The sequence below is a fragment of the Mytilus edulis genome, chromosome 1 (genome assembly GCF_963676685.1).
Source record: "Mytilus edulis chromosome 1, xbMytEdul2.2, whole genome shotgun sequence".
Taxonomy (NCBI): domain Eukaryota; kingdom Metazoa; phylum Mollusca; class Bivalvia; order Mytilida; family Mytilidae; genus Mytilus; species Mytilus edulis.
In genome coordinates this window covers 63508476-63533494 of record NC_092344.1, presented here as the reverse complement: position 1 = coordinate 63533494, position 25019 = coordinate 63508476, and the positions used below count along the sequence as shown (strand labels likewise).

The 25019-nt window shown below is 31.7% G+C and overlaps 1 protein-coding gene across 1 annotated transcript in view; it reads left to right on the top strand.

The window, feature by feature from the left end:
• Window positions 1-25019, top strand: part of LOC139526429 (cadherin EGF LAG seven-pass G-type receptor 1-like) — a 28953-nt gene that overhangs the window by 1654 nt on the left and 2280 nt on the right. Inside the window, exons 2-18 of the mRNA XM_071321605.1 lie at window positions 1458-1535; window positions 2432-2608; window positions 4105-4180; window positions 5298-5446; window positions 6183-6368; window positions 7455-7576; window positions 8157-8325; window positions 8550-8683; window positions 15376-15553; window positions 17083-17241; window positions 17838-17978; window positions 19619-19741; window positions 20493-20681; window positions 21226-21419; window positions 22578-22947; window positions 24026-24380; window positions 24858-24898. Coding sequence (XP_071177706.1) covers window positions 1458-1535; window positions 2432-2608; window positions 4105-4180; window positions 5298-5446; window positions 6183-6368; window positions 7455-7576; window positions 8157-8325; window positions 8550-8683; window positions 15376-15553; window positions 17083-17241; window positions 17838-17978; window positions 19619-19741; window positions 20493-20681; window positions 21226-21419; window positions 22578-22947; window positions 24026-24380; window positions 24858-24898 — 2841 coding nt within the window. The remainder of the gene's footprint in view (window positions 1-1457; window positions 1536-2431; window positions 2609-4104; window positions 4181-5297; window positions 5447-6182; window positions 6369-7454; window positions 7577-8156; window positions 8326-8549; window positions 8684-15375; window positions 15554-17082; window positions 17242-17837; window positions 17979-19618; window positions 19742-20492; window positions 20682-21225; window positions 21420-22577; window positions 22948-24025; window positions 24381-24857; window positions 24899-25019) is intronic.

Sequence of the window (25019 nt, the reverse complement as noted above, 5' to 3'; positions counted from 1 at the left end):
ATTTTTTCTTTATAAAAACTTTAAAAAGATTACAAACTAGAATCTTATCTAAATACATCTAATTTTCAGATAAGGAGATTAATCACTAAATTAAGAATAAGTGATCATTCCCTCTTGGTTGAAAAGGGGAGATATTTTAAAATCCCAAGAGAGGAACGACCTTGCCATAAATGTAAAATACTAAAGGATGAGAAACATTTTTTACTATATTGTGAGTATAATAAAACTCTGAGAAATGAATTTTGTCATCACATATGTACTGAAAATAATAACTTTAATAATCTAAATGAAGAAGAAAAAATTCAATATTTACTACATCCATCATCGCCTTTACAAACAAATAAGTTAGGATCCTTCTTGAAAAAGTCATTAGAACTGAGGGCAGGGACTCTTAACAACTTATTTGTTGTTAAAACATTTTGATGCTGTTGTTATTGTGTATGTTTAATTTTAATATGTATGTTTATTGTGTTAATATATATTGGTCACAAACTGTAAAGTTTATATGACAATAAAATATTTGGTTTGATTTGATTTGATTAAAGGAATATACTAAAAACTACAAATTATGACAAACGATTGTGGAAAATAAAATTCAAAAATACCGAACTCAAATCAATGAAAAATTCAAAACGGAAAGTTCGATAACAAATGGCAAAATCAAACGCTAAATAAAAAACATTGAACGAATGGGAAAACAACTGTAATCATAGTGACTTGGTACGGGTATTTATGTATGCTGAAAAGGGATGGATGAGAACTGGTTTTATAGAGAGCTAAACCTTTCATTTGTATGACAGTCTCATTATGATTCAATTCCACTTTATTAACCACAAATGAGTAAGCAAAACATACAAAAATAATTGTTAAAATATCAAAACAAGAGGTACAGCCGTCAACTTTGTGTGCAACTATCTTAAAAACAAAAAAATAAACACCTATGTAAAGAAAAAGAAGACACAAAAACAAATATGAAAGACAGGAATACAAAAAAAATATGACCGTAGCACAATGATTCCATAGTGGGATGTTTAAAAACAAAGCCACGCCAAGAGGACATTAATAAAGAGTGGACTGAAACCAATTCAATTCAAATGCCAAAACAAAATAAAAGCGTATCAAGATGAGAAAAAAATTATTATATACCTTGCTTTAAACAAGACTAATACGTAGAATATGATTTTAACACGCATGTTCACAATGTACATTGAAGAGTCCGTGGGAAGACATAAAGCCTTCTCGAATGGAATACTTGTATTATAATTCAGGACATAATTTAATTTCCTTTTATGACTAAATTATGTGTTATGGAAAAGAATATTAATTTCAAGCCACGTTGATTTGAGTTGGTAGGCTACAATGAGGACTGTATGCTATCATCTGAATGTGTTTGAGTTATTTTTGTTGTTTGTTTACAGTTTCATAGTCTTATACCTCACATATTCTTTTATCTATAGGGCAGTGTATAAATAATGACGTCATTGGTGAACAGACCACACGGTCTGAAGATGATGATAATTATAATGGAGATACAGGTAAAATTCAACTCAATTAATATTCGAGCTCCATCGACCAAGATTTATTTTTATTCTAATATAAGAAATATCAAAGTATGTGAAAGCTACGCGTTTTAAAGAGACAGATGATTAAAATTCACTCTATAAATAGTTCCTCAAGAATAAGTTAATATAAAAAAATACTTAAATATCAAACTTAACCTGTGCATTTAATTTGCGTACATAATTGTATCGTTTTGTTGTTGTGATGTCAACAAAAACAATACAAATATAAAATGTTGCTACAGCTAAAAACAATAAATACAAAATTAAAGTTATTGCATTTGGCTGTGATAAAAACAAACAAAATGATCTGATTTCTGCTCAAAACAAAATGAGCCAGTTATTTTCTAATTTTGTTTTTTGAGTAATTATATATATACCAGGAACACAATGGGTATGTTAGTCAATGTTGAATTATTACTCAGTATATCAAGGACGGATCCCTGATTTGACATTGACGGACCTTTTTTAGTGCATGACATTTTTTAATCCAAAACAATGTTTAACTATGTAAGGGTACGCACTTTCATTACGAAACCACATGAACACACGCTACTACCGAGCCGATTAAGTGATATTAATATTATAATTCATGTTTCCGATGATGTATTCATAACATATGTTCAATAAATACATGTATATAACTTTAACTAGTTCTAAATATAATAAAATAAAAAAATATTCATTCAAAACTACATTTACAAATGAATGTAAATCTATTTATGAAGAAAAACAGTAAAGCAAAATCGGTGAATAGATGTCCCTTTTGCAGCCATTCCACACACTGGATGCAGTTCAGAATAGATTACATAATTTCAAATTAAAAGCCATCATAGACACATATTCTTAAATCTATTTATATATATTTTTAGTAAATGCAGTTTTAAATTTCCACAACCAATACAAATTTGTTTGCTGTGGTTTCATTTATACTTGGGAAATTTATGTAAGAAGAGATGTGATCACACCAATAAATGTGAAAGTCCAAGCTTGGTACGACTCAGGGACAACATGGATTCTGCGAGGAGAGAATGATATTACTGCCACTGGTAAACGTTATACAATGTACATGTTATTGTTAGGATGATATACCGTACAGCGGGTTATTTGCGCGAGTCTAAAATTTCGCGATTTTAATTGAATAAGGTATACGAAATATTTGACGGTTATTATTTTGGCGGATTTTAAACTTTTATCAATACAATTGCATGTGCACTTTTAAATTTGTAGAATTCATTTTGGCGATTTTGAATTATCCGTCAAAATAAGCCAAAGTTGACACCCCGCGAAAATAACTTTTCAGAGCCTGTAAGTTATAAACTACTCTCATAAGCTCCTTTGGTGTTATCAAATACATACTACTTGTGCCTGACGTCATTTTGAATGAATGTTAATTTGATTGGACAATTTAGGGTTTATGGTACAGAGATTTCCATTAGTCAGTTATAGGAATGACATGAAAATACAAAGCAGCATATAAACTTGTAAGAGCCAATGAAACCATCAAAACATGAAAAGTAAAACTTAACAACCTGAAATAGGAAATAAGAGTAGTGCATGAGATATATTTACATGTAACATCCGTTCAAACGGCGGCATCATACATATTTTCAACAGCAGAATCGAATCTCTTATAGAATCTTTTAATAGAAACTTAAATAATATAAAATGTGCTGTTGATGATTTTCATAAATAAAGTAAGGGTTAACCTGACTAGTTAAACATTGTCTTGAATTCCTTGTACAGATGAGTTCATTACAAATGTTAAGGAAATATTTTCCCCGATTGAACAAAATGAGCAACTCCAAGCATGCAATGCATCGCAAAATAACTATTATGCATTCTCCAGAGTACGTGAACTATAATATAATTATTGAAACCATTAAACACAAATTGTATTGTGACTTGTATCTTTGACACATCACCATAACCATTCACGATTTAAAAAAGTAAAACAATCAGGCAGTTGTTTGAGCTTTTGGTTTTAACATTTGATTAAAGACTTTCCGTTTTGAATTTTCCTTGGAGTTCAGTATTTTTGTGATTTTACTTTTTTCTCCTTCTAATTAGACGTGTTCCCAAACTGACAGATGTACAACATGTATTTCCTCTGAGAAATGCTTCCTACAAATGTTACAATTGATCACATTTTGATATTACTTTAATTACTTGACTCTTTTCACAAAATGTCTGACATCAACGCAGCAGGAATGAAAGTCTGACATTGTTGTGTTTCTTGTTATGCAGCAGTAAATATTGTTACAATGTTGAATTCCAAAGAATTTAAAAGCATGTTTAAAACAGATTATTCTATATGCTTCATTTTTTATCGACAGACACTAATTCAGATTGAGAGCTGACAAGAAACTCCAGTACGGTATACCTGAAACACGTGAAATATGTATCTTTATCATTTAGAAAGTAATAAGTATTTATAGTTTTTGTCAAATGTACTGACTATAGTGTTTTAGTACTTTCAATAAATTATTTCAAAACGCTTAAGAAAATTAACAATTTTGTACAAATGCTGATTTTTCTTCTTCAGATGATAGAAATGAGAATGTCATTGTAATTACACCTGGAAACAGAATCCGTGTCTTCCCTGACGACTATATAGGCTTGTATGTATGAAATAACAAACAAACAGCATAACGTATCGCTCTTCTATGATATTATGTATCCAACTACTATGGATATATAACTGTAAATACTGGTGTTTTTAGAATGATTTATTGATCCAAGGTTCATCATCAAAAGTATATCCTCTGTACAGAAATTCGATGTGTCGATGACAAAAACTTTTCCCACTCTCTGTTTCCCGAGTCACAATCTAAAAGTTTATGTTTGTAACATGGACTTGTTTCTCTCAATCGATTTAGGACTTTTGAACAGCAGTTTACTACTATTGCCTATAAAAGAAGGACGAAAGATACCAGAATACAGTCAAACTCATAAAACGAAAATAAACTGACAACGCCATGGCTAAAAATGAAAAGGACAAACAGACAAACAATAGTACACATGATACAACATAGAAAACTAAAGAATATAATTATCTACTTCACATATTATCAAAGTTCTGCAAGAGATGATATTATTGTGACAAGATTTCTCAACTAGCCATTTCAGGTGAAAATTGAGAATTTTAATAGATATATGAGCATAAAGTAAGATGTGGTCTGGGTCTTGAGGCAGGATAGGATAGTTTATATAATTTTGAATGTTGAAATTATTTACTATTAAACCTTAGATTTATCGATTTATAGTATTCCGAAATCTGTTTTTTTATCAGATCAGTTTCAAACATTTTCCAAACATGTGATTACTTTTACGTTTCGAGCGTCACTGACCTTTCTAAAAAAGCTAACAATTATCAAAATCTTGTCTTCAACTTTATTTTTTAAATTGATATATGGGTCTATTTCCAAATCTAAAATGCAAAAACAGTTGTTTTCCATAACTGTAATATTTTAGGGTCTCCATTGCACGGGCAGCAATTCCTAACAACCGCCTTTTTAAGACGTTGGGTGCACTCTAAATATCAACTTACTATGTATGATTTCTGCATATAAACATATTGTTATGGACAATTAAAGTAGTTACCACATTTACGAGTAGTTTTTTTTTACAGTATGAGCAATTGAATGATAACAAATGAAATTAAACATTTATTTTGTATGACAAAAACGAATTTTTAAATTTTCAAAATGGTTTACCAACTTGTTTGTTGTTTGTTAGTTACGAATATTCTGGATCTGTTATCACGTATGGAAATGGTGATGACTACAGAACAGCTACCTTTACAACAGACCAGACAACGTTTGATTGGGACACGGCAACGGCAGGAACTAACAGAGACCATGCAATCCACGCCAGGATTACGCCGAGTATTTTTTTAAAAACTGTCTTTCTTTCGAAGAAATGAAGAGAGAAAATTTGTTCTTTTCTCTCATCCATATTTACTGTTAATATTGTGTACTTTATCTGAAATTTCGTAAAAGTTTAAATTTTCGAGTATGACCTTATTGTCAAAGTATTTCCAACATTTAGGAAACATTAGTCAGAAGGAAATCAATTTATTTATAATATTAATAAAGACATTTCGTGTGATTGTAAATGCAACAACTATTCACCAAAGTTCAAATAAATAGATATGAGCAATTATAGGTCAACGTAGTGTTCATCAGCTATATATGAATATGCTTTCAGAAACTTCGAGTACTCTGAGATCGGTGCTGTTTATCTTTTGGGTAGATCTTTATGTTAATTATGTTTGTGCTTCGTTTCGATCTGATGTGACAAGATATTTCAAAAACAGTTTGTTCTCCTATGTTGTGCTGTTATTCAACTTCGAAATCTATTTTGCTTTTTTAACCTTTTCATTGATCAGTCTTTTAAAGACGAAACGCGTGTCAATCATTTATAAAAAATTTTATCCAGGTATCTATGATAAATATGTTCGTATTCTAATATAAGATTAAAGGAGATGTGGTGCATACGTCAAACAGACATCAGCCAAACGCCATATAAAAAAAACATCTAAAGTGGTTGTTATGATTTATTTCATATCTTTATCTATTTGTATTTCCTTGTGACATTGTGTAATTCTAATTTTACTTCAAGGTGAAATACCGGCTTTCACAAACCTGGATGATACTGTTGCAATAAGTAACAATGAAGTAGCCGGAACCGTCATTTTTACTCTCGCTGCTAGTGATAGCGATCCTGAAGACGCCACTCAATTGACTGTAGCACATACAGGGAGCACTGGATTTGCTTCAGCTTTCTTTGAACTCGATACCACCACTTGTAAGGCAATTCTATCCTACTCAAAAAATGTCTTATATCATAGAATTTTATTTAGAAAAAAAGACACATTTGAAAGAGTTTGACTTAGCTACTTCTTCAGAATAATAAAATTGTGCAATCGTAATAAACAACTGTTTTTTAAGAGATCTGGGACTCTAAATGCATGTATTAATCTTTATATTATCATTTTGTTATTGGCCCACTATTTGTTGAACAAAAACGTGTGCATGTAGGTAATATAAGTACATGTAAGAAAATTACAGGAGAAAATACAAACTCATATCACTTTAACAAAACCAAGCCCAATTTGTTTGGAAGGTATACTGGAGATCTTTATCTATTGTGTTCATTTAGATGCATGGATGGTGTCAATAGAGACACGATTGTTTTGCTCCATAAATAGCCAAGCGAAAAATCGAGTACAAGATATATAAAAAGTTGGAAGCAAAATAGTGTCCTACAATTTGAAGTAGTGAAAGTTTCGGTGTGATGCTTGAACGTTTAGCGGGCCAAATATTTTCCTAACAAATTAAAACTAGAACTAAGAAAATCATTGGTAAATAATTATTGTTCTCATGCGGACAGTTTAAATTGATTTACCTTAAAATTAGACATTTCATATAGATACTAATAGTTTAGAACATATGTTAAAGAAACGTCAAAAAAAAAAAAAATCCGAATTTGTCTATTTAATTTTTAATTTTACGTTTGTTTAATCGAACATGACATAATTTCAAGAAGAGCATGGTTAAGTTGTAGTAGGCGAGGAACCTATTAATAATCTGAATAGAAGTATTAAAACTATATAAAATATAATTCATGTATCACATATAAGATCAATACGTATACGACTTTCGACATACACGTGCACTTTATACATTTTAATTTTGATTTGTATTTTAAAAACGCATTATAAAAATAATACCACAAGAAACATGTCTGAAGTTTTAGACTTAAGACTTATTCTTATCATACTTTCAGAACAATTCATAGTCTGTTTTTGTTTTTGTATTTCGTGTATTTACAAGAATGGAACTATACACAAGTATTTTAAATTCAATCTAGATACCTTTTTGTAACTTACAGGGGAAGTCAAAATAAGATCTGGTGTTTCGCTTTCCCCTGGAGACCATACGATGACTTTACTTGTAACAGATCCATGTTCTAGATCTTCATCTAGTACTCTGACGGTACGAGTAGAGAACGACGTAAGTATATTCAATACCTTTGCTGGTTGTTATCATTCTATACCATAATTTACCGTGTGAAATAGATTAAATTAATGGGATGTAAGCATAACACATGTATGTATGCTCTCAGTACTTCTCTACGTTTCTCGATTTTTTTTATAGATTAGACACTATCACATTGTATATACGCCCGTATAAAGTAACGAACGTGCTATTCAGTAGATGTAGAAACTCATAGCTGGAAGTGTCGGGACATCTGACATTTTCATTGCAAATTTGTAAATAAATGCATTTTATAATTAAGAACATAAAATAACAAGAAAAAGTAAGTGAAACTATTGTTCAACGTATAAAACGTTGCAATTGTTGTATCAATGAAGGTGCGTGCATTTCGTGGATAAATTGACATGCATTGAAATTGAATCGTGTCATTGCTGCATGGTTACGTGATGCCATTTTCTCATATTTTCGAGTATCACGTCCTTCACATGATCTGACAAAATTTTAGACATTTAGATCAAAGGGAAAATATTCAGATGGCCGATACGTCATGTGTATTTAGGTATAGATACAAATTACGAAACATTGAATTTTACAGCCACCAGTGATAACAAGTCTGGCTACAAGCAATTCCATTACAATATCTGAAGACTTAACAGCAGAAACGTTATTACATACCCTTATGGTAACGGACTCAACGCCTACTACGTGCCAGCTAGATTCAACTGGAGTTCCATTTGAGATTAAAACAAAATCTGGGAGCACGGGTAACTATGTACATCATTGTTTGTTCATTGGTCATGTTAAACTGCAAGACTGAGACAACTATCCAATAAAGAACAATTTCGAGAATGTAAACAACTACAGGTCACTGAGAGGCCTTTAATGATGTTCAAATGAAACAATTGTAGTTTAAATTAAACTGTTTCTTTTTTTACATTAGATTTTCTTATCACATATTACTGTATACTTTTTGTTATGTATATTCTAGATTATGGCATATTTCTGTCAGCCGGTGCATCCATGGATTACGACACACAAAATGCATACGTCCTAGATTTATCATGCACTGATACATTTGACGTCACAACGGGCGTATACACTGTGTACCTTGTAAGAAATGAGGTGAGTAAGTAACCTAACTATGTATATATGTGCCTGTCCCAAGTCAGGAGCCTGTAATTCAGTGGTGTCGTTTGTTTATGTGTTACATATTAGTTTTTCGTTAACCTTTTGTACATAAATAAGGCCGTTAGTTAGCTCGTTTGAATTGTTTTACATTTGTCATTTTTGGGGCCTTTTATAGCTGACTATGCGGTATTAGCTTTGCTCAATGTTGAAGGCCGTACGGTGACCTATAGTTGTTAATTTCTGTGTCATTATGGTCTCTTGTGGAGAGTTGTCTCATTGGCAATTATACCACATCTTATATTGTGTGTTTCATTTAACATGTCATAAAGTGAATCGAATACATTTTTATTTTCATAATTCTAGAAAATCATGCATAGTTCAAATAATAAATGAGGCGTAAGATACATGTTCCAAATAGACAACCACGTTATTAAACATGTTAAAGTCGTAAAAAGGGAGTTATTACAGGTTTCGGAACTGTTAGCAAATATAATCCATCAACATGATCAAATGTACAAACTACAAATTGAGTAACCGAAGTCATTGTTCGGTTGAGGGGATATTTTTTTTAAGTCATTGTCGCATTTATGGTTGTTGAATGATCCTTTACACGGTTGATATGTAAGCGCCTTTTTACAATCTTTTTTTTTCTAAAATAATATCTTTATTGCACTTTTCTTTGCTGTTATGACAAATTACTCGACCTTCCGCAGCTGGCCGAGTATCCCTATTAATTAGTCACTGGATAACTGTTTACAATCATATCAACATTGACAATCCCCTTGTGGAGCAGAAACTGCTCATCTGTCCATTGCATATGAATTTACCAATGTTACAAACCTGCTCGTGCATTTTTCATTGTTATTCAACGGAAATTTATTTTCTAAGATACCTGGGACGATCTTATTTCACAAAGGATTTCTATTGTCTACTTATTGTACCTCGAACTTATTTACTCGTTTTGTTTATGGCATTCGTCTATTGTTGAGAAAAAAGAGAAAAGGAGGGCTTAACTTACGAGTTCGATCATTATGGTTCAAATCTATTCTATTACGGGATACGTTTTACCTCTAGCGAACGCTCTGCCTTGTTGTAAAAAGTGCCACTCTAAATTTGTAAACATTTGCTTCAAATTGATCAACTTTTAATCTAGTCGTGAATATGCATGACATATTTGCCACTGGACACAAAGGAGCATAAATTAATCATCTTTATTTAGTGATTTATAATCATTTGTCCTCAGTTGATTATAGTCTGAAACATTTTCCCAATTTTTATATACATGTATTTCATTTTTATTTACATTTGAATTTTTATGCGTAAATCTTAACATTCATCCCGGCATCACTTTTCTCTTTGCATTTAATTATTATTTTTTTTTTAATATTAAAAAAACGTTGTCGTAGTACATATCAGCGGTTACATTGTATAATTTCCAGCAAAACTAATAGGGGAGGGACTAGAACAGAAAAACAATCTTCATTGAGTGGCAATAACTCATATATTGAAGCGTACAATGACGGCTGTCTCGTCTAGGTGACAACATTTTTTGTTTCAAGTTTATTCATATCTCAGACTGGTATTATAGTTGTCATAAAAGCAACAAAAACAAAACAAAAACAAAAACAAATGATAAAAAAAGGTTGACAACAATTTATAAAAAAGATTCAACTTATTTTGAGCGTTTCATTTTTTTTTTTATATTGTCTTGCTGATCGGTTTTGTTATGGATATTTTTTTTTCATCTACTATTGTTCTAGCAAAAGACACACAAAATGTTGTTAAAATCAGCCATGCGACTTATTTAAAAAGATTAAGCTGACCTTTCTGGTTGTTTACACATTTCAATCATTCAACTCGTGCGTAGATCGTCTTTCCCTCTAATGTTTTTTTAAGGTAAAGATAGCGTGGAATTCTCACTGCACCAGGCATCTGATATACATTCCTATTATATTTTGATCGGACAAAGCTGTGTATTTATATAACCAATAAGCCAAACGAACGCACCCATTTATCAAGGGTATACTGTGGGACGGGAGAGGTCTAGAGATGTCAATATTTCTATACCCAAGCGAATCTTGGTTTTGAATAAAGGAGATTAAGGTATACATTAATGCGACAGCAACCCAAAGACAGAGATAAATACAAATATTTAGAGTCAACATTCGGTCTTTTTTTTTATAGAACATTCCGTATACAGAATAATAAGCTCAAAATCGACCCATGACTCGTTAATAATAGTTATACGGAGTTAATTCAATAATATTTTCCGTCAAATATTATGTGTCCGAAAAGGCACATTTGATTTAATATTATTTACCGTCAAAGATAATAATCCCAACAATCACATTATTGTGTTTAAAAATTTCACCTGTCATTTTTTAATTTTGATTGGTGAAAATTTAAGAAGTTTTAATATATACCAGTAAAAGAAAAAAACTTCACTGTATAATAAAACGGTAAAATAAATAATGATAATGGATGACGACCAGCGGCGAATAAGTTAATATTCAGGACGATTACGTGTAAATATAATAAGAGTAATAACCCCGTTTTTTACTAGACTGACAAGCTGATTTGGTTTTTTTTTATCGTGTAAGTTCACAAGATATCAGTTCGCAGGAAGAAAACTCACCCGACCCGGACACATTTCCGACTCTGAGCCGGCCAGTCTATGCTCTTACTCTATGATGCCACGTGTTAAGCATTGAATAGAACACAAATTTAATTAACGTCTTTGATTGACCCGTTCGGGATTTGAACAAAATTAATGACCTCCAGCTCTCGAGGCGAACTCCCCCACACGAGACCAACCAGGAGAGCGGTAGTGATCGGTAGTTCAGAATATCATACCAAAACTACAGTACAATACACAATACAGTTTCACAGAATTCTCACGGTTACTTAAGCGAGCTAAAAGTATATAACCTAAATTGGATGCGTGAAATGATATGGTAAACTACACGTAAACATGGATGATCTACGGTTTAAAATGGAAATTAGAATTAAACTATAAGAAATGACTGTAATATTTTTTCTGTTTATTTGAAATAACATAAAAAATGTGGTGCACACTGTTAAATAACTCGCTACGCGCGTTATACATTGTACACCAAATTTTTAATGTTATTTCTTCATAGACAGAAAAAATATTACAGTCATTCATTAATGATTTTTTTTTTGTCAGGCAAGGATAAAGCTAAGACAGATAAAAGTTTTTTTCAGGTGTTTTTGCTTCATTTAGACATGAAAAGGTAATAACGTACGACTAAATTAAAGTTTTTGTTTTCATTATACATTGAACTTGCGAATATATCTCACCCAACACGCTTTGATCGGGACAGTGAAACCTATGCTGAGTTCACACGTTATTTCAATTCGATTCGCTTTAATTCGAAGTAGTTTAATTCGCATTCGAAACGTTTAACGTCCTAATTAACGTCAATTCTAATTCGAATTGGAATGCGCGTCAAATTCGCTTTACTGTCCTAACGACGTTAACTTTTAATTCGGATTAACAAAAACGTATTTCTAATGCGAATTAATTAACTCGAATTAGCCAATTCGAATCAATTCGAATTAAAAAAAGAAGAGTGTGTGAACGCGATTAGCGAATTCAATTCGCATTCGATTTGAATTCGATTCGAATTAATGGTACGTGTGAACGAGGCACTAGTTTAATACGGTTTTATTCATTGAAGATTGCATGCATAGTTCTTATTTAAAAAAAAACACACACAAATAAAGCAAAATCTATTAATTAATTGGACTGAATAGACAAAACTAACTATTTTGCATTCGCATGTATCTTAATGTAGGAAAATAACCAAATCAGAAAAAAAGGAACATTTACCGGATGATTATTGTGAAGGACCTTATGCATCTAGGACTGTCCGATTAGAAGTTCTTAAACAAGCTGTTTAAAAAGCTAGTTGTTGGAAGAGTTTACTTACTGTTTTCTATGGTCTGATCTTTACGAGTCTATTTCATGATTACTGACAGATCAAAAACATCAAGTATATATAGCATGAAGTTGTTGGGCATAATATTCATTGGTCAGTTACAAATGAGGTCTGTATGGGGGTTTTGATTGCCTGATTTATTAAATAAGAAATCGTTATTTTGAAAAGTTGGCTAAACAATATATATTTAACCCCTAATTTTGTAAAACTATCATTTGGTGTTATTCAGATGCTATTTTTTTTTTATCATAAATAATTATATCATGTAATGCTATTAAATCGGTCCGTTTTCATTTCAATTTGGTAACTGTTGATTGTATAGATCAGTCTGAGTACTGTTAAACTATCATTTAAGTTTAACATTTTTAGACTCGTCCAGTTCAGGGGAATAAGGTTTCTGCAAGTGCTTTTTATGTACTTTTCTTATATTTTTGACGGTTTGTAAGTCAATAAAAGTTCAATGATTAAGTTAATATTGACATTAAAAGACCTCCTCACAAAAAGGGCTGTTCAAATACCCTCGCCCTTCGGGCTCGGGGATCTGAACACCTCTTTTCGTTCGTAGGTCTTTTAATATCAATATTAACTTATCATTGAACTTTTACTATTACTTACAAACCTGCTCGTGCATTTTTCATTGTTATTCAACGGAAATTTATTTTCTAAGATACCTGGGACGATCTTATTTCACAAAGGATTTATATTGTCTACTTATTGTACCTCGAACTTATTTATTCGATGTAGGTCTTTAAGTTGAGGTTCAATGCAATTAAAGTTAATCGGGCATGACTAATTAGATACGCCCTCGTAAAATCAGGAGGTCCCAAATAGGATTTGGAAAAAGCACCCAGCAAAATACCTTGAATATAAATGAATAAAACCGGGAGATGTTGGCTGCAATAGGAATTAATTTATAAAAAGTCCATATCTAATTTACTCATAGTGGCCGTTATTGATTGTAAATTCATGACGTTTTGTTTATGGCATTCGTCTATTGTTGAGAAAAAGAGAAAAGGAGGGCTTAACTTACGAGTTCGATCATTATGGTTCAAATCTATTCTATTACGGGATACGTTTTACCTCTAGCGAACGCTCTGCCTTGTTGTAAAAAGTGCCACTCTAAATTTGTAAACATTTGCTTCAAATTGATCAACTTTTAATCTAGTCGTGAATATGCATGACATATTTGCCACTGGACACAAAGGAGCATAAATTAATCATCTTTATTTAGTGATTTATAATCATTTGTCCTCAGTTGATTATAGTCTGAAACATTTTCCCAATTTTTATATACATGTATTTCATTTTTATTTACATTTGAATTTTTATGCGTAAATCTTAACATTCATCCCGGCATCACTTTTCTCTTTGCATTTAATAAAAATTTTTTTGATATTAAAAAAAACGTTGTCGTAGTACATATCAGGGGTTACATTGTATAATTTCCAGCCAAACTAATAGGGGAGGGACTAGAACAGAAAAACAATCTTCATTGAGTGGCAATAACTCATATATTGAAGCGTACAATGACGGCTGTCTCGTCTAGGTGACAACATTTTTTTGTTTCAAGTTTATTCATATCTCAGACTGGTATTATAGTTGTCATAAAAGCAACAAAAACAAAACAAAAACAAAAACAAAAACAAATGATAAAAAAGGTTGACAACAATTTATAAAAAAGATTCAACTTATTTTGAGCGTTTCATTTTTTTTTTATTGTCTTGCTGATCGGTTTTGTTATGTATATTTTTTTCATCTACTATTGTTCTAGCAAAAGACACACAAAATGTTGTTAAAATCAGCCATGCGGTTTATTTAAAAAGATTAAGCTGACCTTTCTGGTTGTTTACACATTTCAATCATTCAACTCGTGCGTAGATCGTCTTTCCCTCTAATGTTTTTTTAAGGTAAAGATAGCGTGGAATTCTCACTGCACCAGGCATCTGATATACATTCCTATTATATGTTGATCGGACAAAGCTGTGTATTTATATAACCAATAAGCCAAACGAACGCACCTATTTATCAAGGGTATACTGTGGGACGGGAGAGGTCTAGAGATGTCAATATTTCTATACCCAAGCGAATCTTGGTTTTGAATAAAAAGAGATTAAGGTATACATTAATGTTCGTAGGTCTTTTAATATCAATATTAACTTATCATTGAACTTTTACTATTACAAATATTGATGGGTTCATATTCCCTTGCATACACTTTAAGTTAAGTAGATATAGAAAGATTTGATATGAGTGCAAATGAGACAACTCTTCATCCAAGTAACAATTTGTAAAATTAAAAGTAAAAGTTACAGTATGGTCTTTAACACGGCGCTTTGATTAATACCAACCATCAAGCTATAAAGGGCCCCAACAAATACTAGTGTATTGTTTTTTCTGTTCGACTTTTCTTCTATCAAAGGTTTCATTTGTTTTTCTTTGCCCTATGGCTTTGATCTCACTTCCATCCAGTAATTTCATTACTACATGTAAGTATAATTATTGATTTGCGCAGAAAGATATGAACAATGAAATAATACTGAAAACGGAAAACATATCGCAACGCAACGTTTTCCCAAACTTCAAAGTTGACTGCCTTTTATTCTGAAATGCGCCCTGAGTCGTTAAAATCATCATAAACGATCATTCCAAAATGCATAGAACTATGTCAATTGATAATAATAACATTCTTCATATGACCATGCATTCATTGTTACTTCTATAAAGCCTCCAACTATAAACGGACTACCAAGAGCTACAGATATGCAAGAGGATGTTGTTATTGAGACAACACTGTACACATTATCTGTGACAGACCCAGAAAGTACTGTTGTGACATGTGATGTAACAGCAATTACTCCAAATACAAATATTATGTTTATCAAGCCATCGTCAAACTTTAATGGTTAGTATCGAAACTAAAAGTATGAGCAATGGTTACGAAACATTCTATACCTTTTAGTTTACATTTGTATGTCGCAAGGATAAATAAAAACATAAAATGGTGTTCTGCTAAAACGGCTTTCCATTCTTCATATATTATCTGTTCTTTGGTAAATTCTTCCTCTAGGCGTTAGGACGTCCTGATTATTTTGAATAACGATATCAGGTTAAGGTAGCACAATACAAAGATTTTTCCTCCCCAATCAGACATCTTTAAACTGATGTAATTCAACTCATCCGTCTTTAAATTTTATAAATGAGGTACCAAAAGAAAGAAGAATGATTAAACTTTCAAATTGTGATAATTTCATTATGACATAAATATTACATAAATTAATTGTTATGTAATTAGTTGCTATATTGTGATGTACATACTTGAATGAATTTAGATTCTTTGTTATTCATAGCATCCAAAATATTTTATAGATTCTTGCACAACACAGTTTGACCTCCAAAACTATGTCTCAGATTTTTCCTATTGTATTTCATTCTCTCATAAATCCTCAATGAAGTTTGCAACATCAATTCATAAGAAATCACTAAATTCAATTAGGTATAAAATTTGTTCTATTGATGTTTTTGGAAATCTGAGACACAGTTTTGGAGGTCAAGCTGTGTTGTACAAGAATCTATAAAATATTTTGAGATGCTACGAAGACGCTAAATTCATTCAGGTGTGGACATCACAATATAGCAACTAATTACATAACAATTTATTATGTAATAATTATGCCATATATCACAATTTAAAAGATTAATCTTTCTTCTTTCTTTTGGTACCTCATTTATAAAATATAAAGAAGGATGAAATGAATTACATCAGTTTAAAGTTATCTGATTGGGAGTGAAAAAATCTTTGTATTGTGCTACCTTAAAACAAGCACTAGCTATCATTAGCTAGTCATTAATTAAATTGAACATGGTATTAAAAGAAATGTTTTGATGCATAGAGTGATAACTTCACTATAAGTTGGAAAATATAGCAAACGTAATCGAAAACCAATATATTTTTTCAAGTCATCATGACAGTGACACGACTACTCATTTGAGTTATTGCTCTTTGGTGATGAACCGGCCTTTTGTACATATACAGTGTCACAAAATAATATATGTGAATAATTACCTATGGGGTTGCATATCATTTAGTTTCTTATAACTTGGTGTTGATATATACACGTACACTGACAAAACGCCGATTCTTCTCGAATATTCCTTTACAGATTGATTTCAGGTGTGATAAAAATTCAGGCATATATATGTTATGTAAAATGGTATTCTGAAAACTGAATAGTATATATTTTTTTAAATGAAAACTTTACTTCTGACTTCAAAATAAATCATTTGCACTAAAATAGACTTGTTCGCATCTTTAAAGCACAAAATGTTTTCAGTCAATATTGGAATATCATCTGATTGTTTTCTGTTACATATATATGTTTTCATGTTGAACTATATATAATATGTATTTGCTAACCAATATTTTATTTGCAGAATTTGACATAGTTTTGCAATCAAACCCCAGCCTCCAATATGACGTAGTTCGAACATACAGACTGGATATTCAGTGTTCTGATGGTCGGCGTACAGATTCTGGTGTCTTTTTTATGAATGTGTTACGTAACAAACCGCCTGTGTTTTTGAATCTTCAAAGTAAACAATTATTTAATTTATGTCTTATAAAATTGCTTATGTGTTAGAGGATATACAATGTTTGTATTCCTTTATTATTTGGTATTCAATGAGTATCGTAATTTTCCGACACTGTGTAATAAACTGATTTTTTTTTTTTTTTTTCATATACATGTATCATATTATTGTCTAACTTTAATTTTCCAGTCTATGACAGAGAGAATTTAACATATTTTGCATATAAAGGGAGGCGAAAGATAACAGGGAGATACTAAAAACATCAAAAGAAAAACAAAATGGCAATGCCAGGGCAAACAAAGACAAATCGACAAACTACAGTACACAAAAAAGCATAGAAAAATAACGCTCGAGCAACACGCACGCAATCATATGACCATTATTTGTCCATATATGATCTTAGGTGTCCCGGAAGGGTACATTTGTAAGCCTATCGTGCCCCAAAGTTACTAAGTACCTACATGTATCGTCAAAAATAACTTTTGGGATTTTTATGTTTTCTACATAATGCTTATTGTCTTAATCATTAGTTTCTTATTTGTTTTTGAACTATCATTTCTTTTTTTTTGAAAGCTTATTTTTTAAACTTGTATTTACAGATGTAACAACAGTGTCTAGTGTCGCATCTTATATTGGACAGATTGTATTCGACGTTGAGATATCTGATCCAGAAAATGACCAAGTCCAGTTTTCTATGTTTTGTGTACCGTCAACCAATTGTCCGTTTGAAGTATACCATTGTATGTCTAGTTTGTACATATTATCTAAATGAGCAAAAGTACTGTAAACCAACTTATTTTCGCGACCTTCGCGAGTAGAAAAATAACGCAAATAGAAATCTTCTCGAATATGTAAGACTGGGATCTTTTCTTACTAAACTACATCAGGTGAATTAGAAATTCTCGAAAATAAACAGCCGCGAAGAGTACTTAAAAATTATGAAACGCGAAATAAAGTATCCGAGAAAATAAGTTGGTTTACAGTACCGTTCTTTTTAATTAAATTGGACATGAATAAAATCTTAGAAATTTAAGTGGCAATTATAGAGCAAAATCTAAAAGCTACCACCATTAACTAATCTTAAAGCAATTTTTGATTATCAAAATAGATCTATTCAAATAATTGTCCAGATTAATTTTTAGTAACATTCATGAAAAGGAGAAGGTTCACGAAGGGTTAAAATTGGCCCCGATTTTTTTATGTTTTTTAAATTGGGGCAAAAAATTACAAATTTCACATAGAAATACTTGTGATAATACTACTAAGACAAAAATATTTTTTCTGGCACTTTCCTTTACTATTTATGGAGCAATGACCCCTTAAATGAGCATAATTTGTATTAAAAGGTCAATTTTGGTACTTTTTGTCCATAATTTTAATTGTTTTTGGCATAATTAACCTTGGCCTCCATCTACGATCCAAAAAGTTTTTATATTGATGAAATCTATATCAAAATTGGAATTTTTTGGTTACAACACATTCTGGATCGTAGGTGGCGGCCAAGGTGTTTCAAAAGCTTTTAGGTCTGAAAAATGCACAAAATCATCATATTTTGACAAAATGTCCAAAATGGGCTTACTTTTGCGAATATCTTGTAGTCTTTTGAAAAAAACTGATATATTTTGCATTTATACTTTTGAAATAGACCCATTTACGAACCAAATTGAGACCTTTTTGGTGTTTTATGATAAAGTTGATATTTTAGGCCATTTTGTGCCATTAGTGAACCTTGTCCTTTATCAAGTACGTGTAAGTTGTGGCTGAAATATATATAGTTTCAATCGGTTGATTAGAATGACAATATTTTCTTCGGAATTGTCTGCCAATAGGTAGAGTCTTTGGGTTATGTGTTTTATCTGATTTGGCGGTTAAATCATTCGGCACGACAGGGTCTACTCGATCGGTCAAGTTAATTTTTTAAATACCACTGTTATCTAAGAAATGTATCATGCATTAAGAGATTGGTTTTCTTTACTTAAGTGTGTGTGTGTTCATTGAACTATTTACATATTTTAAAGATGTTTTAAAAGTATTTTGTATATGAAATATATTATTAAATGGTAATTAAACCAGCCATTTACTCTGTCGTTTTGTATTGCACTTTGATATATCTTGTTGTTGTTATTATGAGAATACTATGAGGTTTTGATATATGGGTATTAACGGAATAAGAATATAAGTAATACACTTCATTTTTTAAGCTGCGTCCTTTTTTAGAGTAACTACACCGAAAATGAGAATTATTGAATAAAAGTTAATATTTAATTTGCGTCAATGACTGAAAAGAAAAAAAAATGCATAAGCTTAAAACGAAACAATATTTATTGAACATCATTAACATCAAAGACATAATACATCTGCATATATGTTCTTTTTCTAGCTGGTGAAATAGTTCTAACGCGGTCCATAGAAGGTGAATTTGTACCAGCCTATGATTTATATGTGTATGTGACTGACGGAAAGTCGACAACAGGACCTAGGTCACTGACAGTTCATGTCTTAGGTAATATTAGTATGAGTTAAATCATAAGATATTTATTTTTTATTGTATCATTTGGGAAAAACAACTGATACCGTTGAAATTTTAAATCTAAAACGCGAGGCTCGTTTTTGAAATTTAAATGTTGAGAGTGGATTAATATCGTATTGCACACGATTTAGAGGTAGAATCTGATTCTCTAATGAATTTAAATGATATGCAGACAAATTTAATCTTTACGATTGATCCGCAAAATGATGAGTTCTTTTTTATTTGTCGTCATTAGGCAAGGTCGTTTTTTTTTTTTTGACTTCACAATAGGAAATTCACAGGGGATCAAGAAATTTTGATGTCATTTTCGAATTTTAACCAATACAAAAATGAGATCAAACGAACAACAGGTTGATTAAATAAAGATAAACAACCGGTCAGGAAAGAGCAAATCGTGTAAGAATGTGAGAAATATAGACATCCCATTGGTTCCAATGAATTATTAGATGTAACCAAATAAAGAAGTTTAATTATTGAATGTCAGCCGACTCGGATCGTTAAACATGTCTGTTTTTGAAACGTTTTATGATCTGAGCGTCACTGATGAGTCTTATGTAGACGAAACGCGCGTCTGGCGTATTTAATTATAATCCTGATACCTTTGATAACTATTTATGGTCTAAAAATTCATAAGATTGAGAAATGTAGGTTGTGTTGTTTAACAAAATATATGACAATGTACCAGTACATTGTTTTTTATATTTATTTAATGTTTGTATTTCAGATATAAATTACGTTCCCGTTATAAAAAACCTACCTCTTCCTTCTGCTTTAGTGGTTTCCGAAAATTCTCTTCTCGGTTTGAGTATATTTCAAATATCTATACAAGACAACGACGGTCACGATACACATACATACTCTATGACGTCTTCCCCGTCAGATGGAGTCTTGTACTTTGATATTGATTCTGCAAGTAAGTTTTAAATTAACTATTCATTATTATTGATTATTTATTGTGATGCATCGCTTACAAGAGTAGGGCCATTATATTGTTTTGTCTGTTCTTACGTCCGTTTTCAAATAGTTAAGCTTTGATTAGGGTAGTCCGCTATGAAGTTATGAGTACCCAACTTAGGGCTCCCAAAGATAAGTACGCACATTTATAATGATGTGAGTTTCAGAAAATATATGTCAAAAAAGCGTTCGATCGCGTTTAACTTAACATGTAAATGGTGTTAGTGTGAATCGATTGTAATGACTATATTTGTTTACGAATAAAGAGTATAACGACACCCTTAGAACAATTGGGTGCTAGCTGATTCCTTTTGCTATTTAAAGTAATAACATTTATTTAGTAAAGTAATCAATAAAGATGGGAACTTTTGCACAAAATTGGTAAACCTCATCATTGCAGTGCAATTCATTCCTTATTTTTTTTAATATGCAATACCAGTTAGTATGCATTTTATAATTCTTTAATAGCTTTTTGTAATTAATTTGTTTGTTATTTTCTTAAGCTGGGTTAATCAGTACTTCTGCCACAACAAATATCAATTATGAAGCCGTATCGTCAACATCGTTCACTTTCACAATAACAGTGTCCGATACCAAAGACTCGGCATCTCAGAACTTAACAGTCATCATTGCTAATCAAAACGAGGCTCCCGTGTTTACGAAAACATCGTATGCACTTAGCGTAGATGAAGGTTCGGTATGTATTTAAAATAATAGTTATCAAAGGTACCAGGTTTATAATTAGTACACCAAACGCGCGTTTCGTCTACATAAAACTCATCAGTGACGCTCATATCAAAATATCTACAAAGTCAAACAAGTACAAAGTTTAAGAGCATAAAAGATCCAAATTCCAAAAAGTTGTGCCAAATACGGCTAAGGTAATCTATGCCTGGGATAAGAAAATCCTTAGTTTTTTCGGAATATTCAAAGTTTTGTAAACAGGAAATTTATAAAATGACCACATTATTGATATTCATGTCAACACTCCATCACTTAAGTGTTGACTATTGGGCTGGTGATACCCTCGGGGACGAAACGTCAACCACCAGTGGCATCGACCCAGTGGTGTATATAGTTATCAAAGGTACCAGGATTATAATTTAGTACGACAGACGCGCGTTTTGTCTACATATGACTCATCAGTGACGCTCATATCAAATTATTTATAAAGCCAAACAAGTACAAAGTTGAAGAGCATGGAAGATCCAAGTTGAAGAGCCTGGAAGATCCAAAATTCCAAATAAAATATACATTCAAGATATTTGACAAGATATTTTAACAGTTATTACAATATAACCACTCTATCGATAGTATTTCAGAGCCCCCCTAAAAACCCCACACTTGATCACTTCTGTTTTGCGATAATACTTTTTGACTATATATTCACAAGGGAAGCTTGACCGATGATAGCCATGGATGTATAAATACGTTTGACACGGAGCAATTTCACCAAAAGGGGCACAAACAACTACATTTACCAAAGGTTATCTAGAGAGTTTGAATCCTAGTTTGTTTAACAAATTTCGTTTCAAAGTAATTGGTTATTTTTATCTGTACATTTTCAATTATGTCAGTAACAAACATTTTACTAGTGAGCGAATGATACCATGGACAACTAGCAGTCTTGAAAGTGCATTATTTGTTCTATTATTGACGATAGTTTTGTTTTGATAAGATGTTTCAAAATCAATATAAAATGGTAGATATGTTTAAATATATTTATACTTAAAAGACATTGTGTAATCTGAACACTTCATCTATGAACAAAATCAGTATAACAACACGTTATTGACATAAAAAAGCTAATGTAAGACATGTTTTATTCTAAATTGATTTTCTTTCAATTCGCTAGGCTGGCACCATTTTAGGCGATCCTGGTTACTTGTACCAGGATGAGGATACTGGTGACACACATACGTTTTCTATGAACTGTGTATCAAATGTTGGATACTTTTCGATAGCTCCTACAACAGGATTCATCAGCCTAGCTACTGATATTGACGTTGATGCTGTTGGTTCTGCGACATCTTATACCTGTACAGTTAAAGTGTCTGACGGTTCTTTAACTGATAGTGCATCTTTAATCATCCATGTTAACAATGTCAATGACAACACGCCACGGTTTTCCAACAATCTGTTTACATATTACCTGAATATAAACTACCCTCTTAACACTCCTTTTGGTTCCACGGTAGCAACTGATGCCGATGACGGCACATTTGGTAAGTGTCATGTGAAATTATTGATTGGATGACAAATGACAAAAAAATAACAAAATGTGTTTAACATTGATTTTAAAAATATTTAGCAACAATTGAGTTTTTTGAATTTCCAGTTGATTGCAATTCATAAGCTCAATGCATTTAGCTTTGACTACGAAATCAAACATTATAAACTATTGAACTTATTATAGTATAAACAAGAAGAGTTCACTTTACTTGTTTTCTTGGATTATGATAGCGATAATGTTTACATGTTTCATATTATTTTTAAATATCAAAATGGAAGTCTTTGTGTATGTTGTCGTTGACTGCGTAATTCCGTTCATCTGTTTTGTTAGAAAATTGTCAAAAGGGTATCACTATCCTTATGGACTAGAAAATAGTATCATATCAACTTAAATGAACCTTTTTTGAGGTATGCAATAATTGGTACACAAAAAAATCAATGATGGAACCGTAAACATAATATTTTTTTTAATTCAGTTTAGACTATTTTCAACGTTATTTGGTTTCGATAATTTTTTCAAGTAGTTGGCATGACGCCAGAAGAAAATTGTAAAATTTGTGCAAATATAATAGGTTAAAGAAAGAAATGACATGTATATATAAAAAGGAGATGTGGTATGATTGCCAATGAGACAACTATCAACAAAAGACCAAAATGACACAGACATTAACAACTATAGGTCACCGTACGGCCTTTAACAATGAGCAAAGCCCATACCGCAAGAAAAATGAACGAAAAACAAATATGTAACACATAAATACACGACAACCACTGAATTACAGGCTCCTGACTTGGGACAGGCACATATATGAATAATGTGGCGGGGTTAAACATGTTAGCGGGATCCCAACCCTCCCCCTAACCTGGGACAGTGGTATAACAGTACATCATAAGAACGAACTATAAAAATCAGTTGAAAAATTGAAAGTTGAATGTACATTGTGTACAAATTCCGTTTAATAGTCAAGTATTGGTCGTTTACGTTAGAATAATTGTATCACGTTTGGTGTATGCGAATCAGTTGATACTTATTCATCTGTGACTTGAGTTATTGTTTTCGTATTTTTACAGGTAATTTCATTTATAGCATTGACCAAACATCTCTAGGGACAGAAACATTTGGAATTCAAGCAAATGGAGATTTGTACTTAAAGAATTCTTTAACAAGTTATGGTTATGGTTCGAGTATTAGTTTTATCGTTCAGGCAACAGATACTGGCAGTCTTCAGGGTACAGCAACCGTTTTCATCGTCATACCACAAACTACTACAACCACCACAACTACAACGGACCGACCTATTACATTTTGGGAATACCCTGCTAACCCAGCATGGGTTATTATTGCTGGACTTATTGGACTTATAATTATGGTGTTGCCTTGTTACATGTGTTATAAAAACGAATGTACTTGTGAATGGAGGGGAAGGTAAGTCAATTTTTAAAAGAGATATGTGTTGACGCACTGTGCGTTCGTGCTCCTCTATGAGTTCATTCTATTCTATAAGCATTTTTCTTGGTCTTTACATTGCAAAGTTGATTTAGTATTATAGCTCATGGATTTTCTCGGGCTGCCATCTTATTACGACCACCCTCTACAAATGATAAGTTAAAGCATATTTATTGACAGTGTTAATCAAACAAATAGCTAGTTCATATAGTATTACGTACATTTTTAATAACATATTACTAGTATCTTTAATTACTTATTGCACTTATTGATACTCTTCCTTTTTTTGTTTTTGGCATTTCTTATCTTTCCAATTTATAAAATGAACGTAAGGTATTTCTTGGCACCTACGTTTTACATTCTGACAAAATATTATTTTTTGTTCAAGTTGAAGCGATAATACTAGTTCAACGTTTTAATATTGAGGCACATGTACCTTTACAATTTGTTTTTCAGACCTGGTGACTACCGAGAAAGACTTCAAGAACCATCTGAAAGTAAGTAGAAAATTAGTTTACTTTTAATATTTAGGATAGAAATTAAACAATCAAGTAATCATTGTGTAAATATTCAAGACAACCAGTACTTTCTTTAAGCATTATGTTCATTCCATAGATG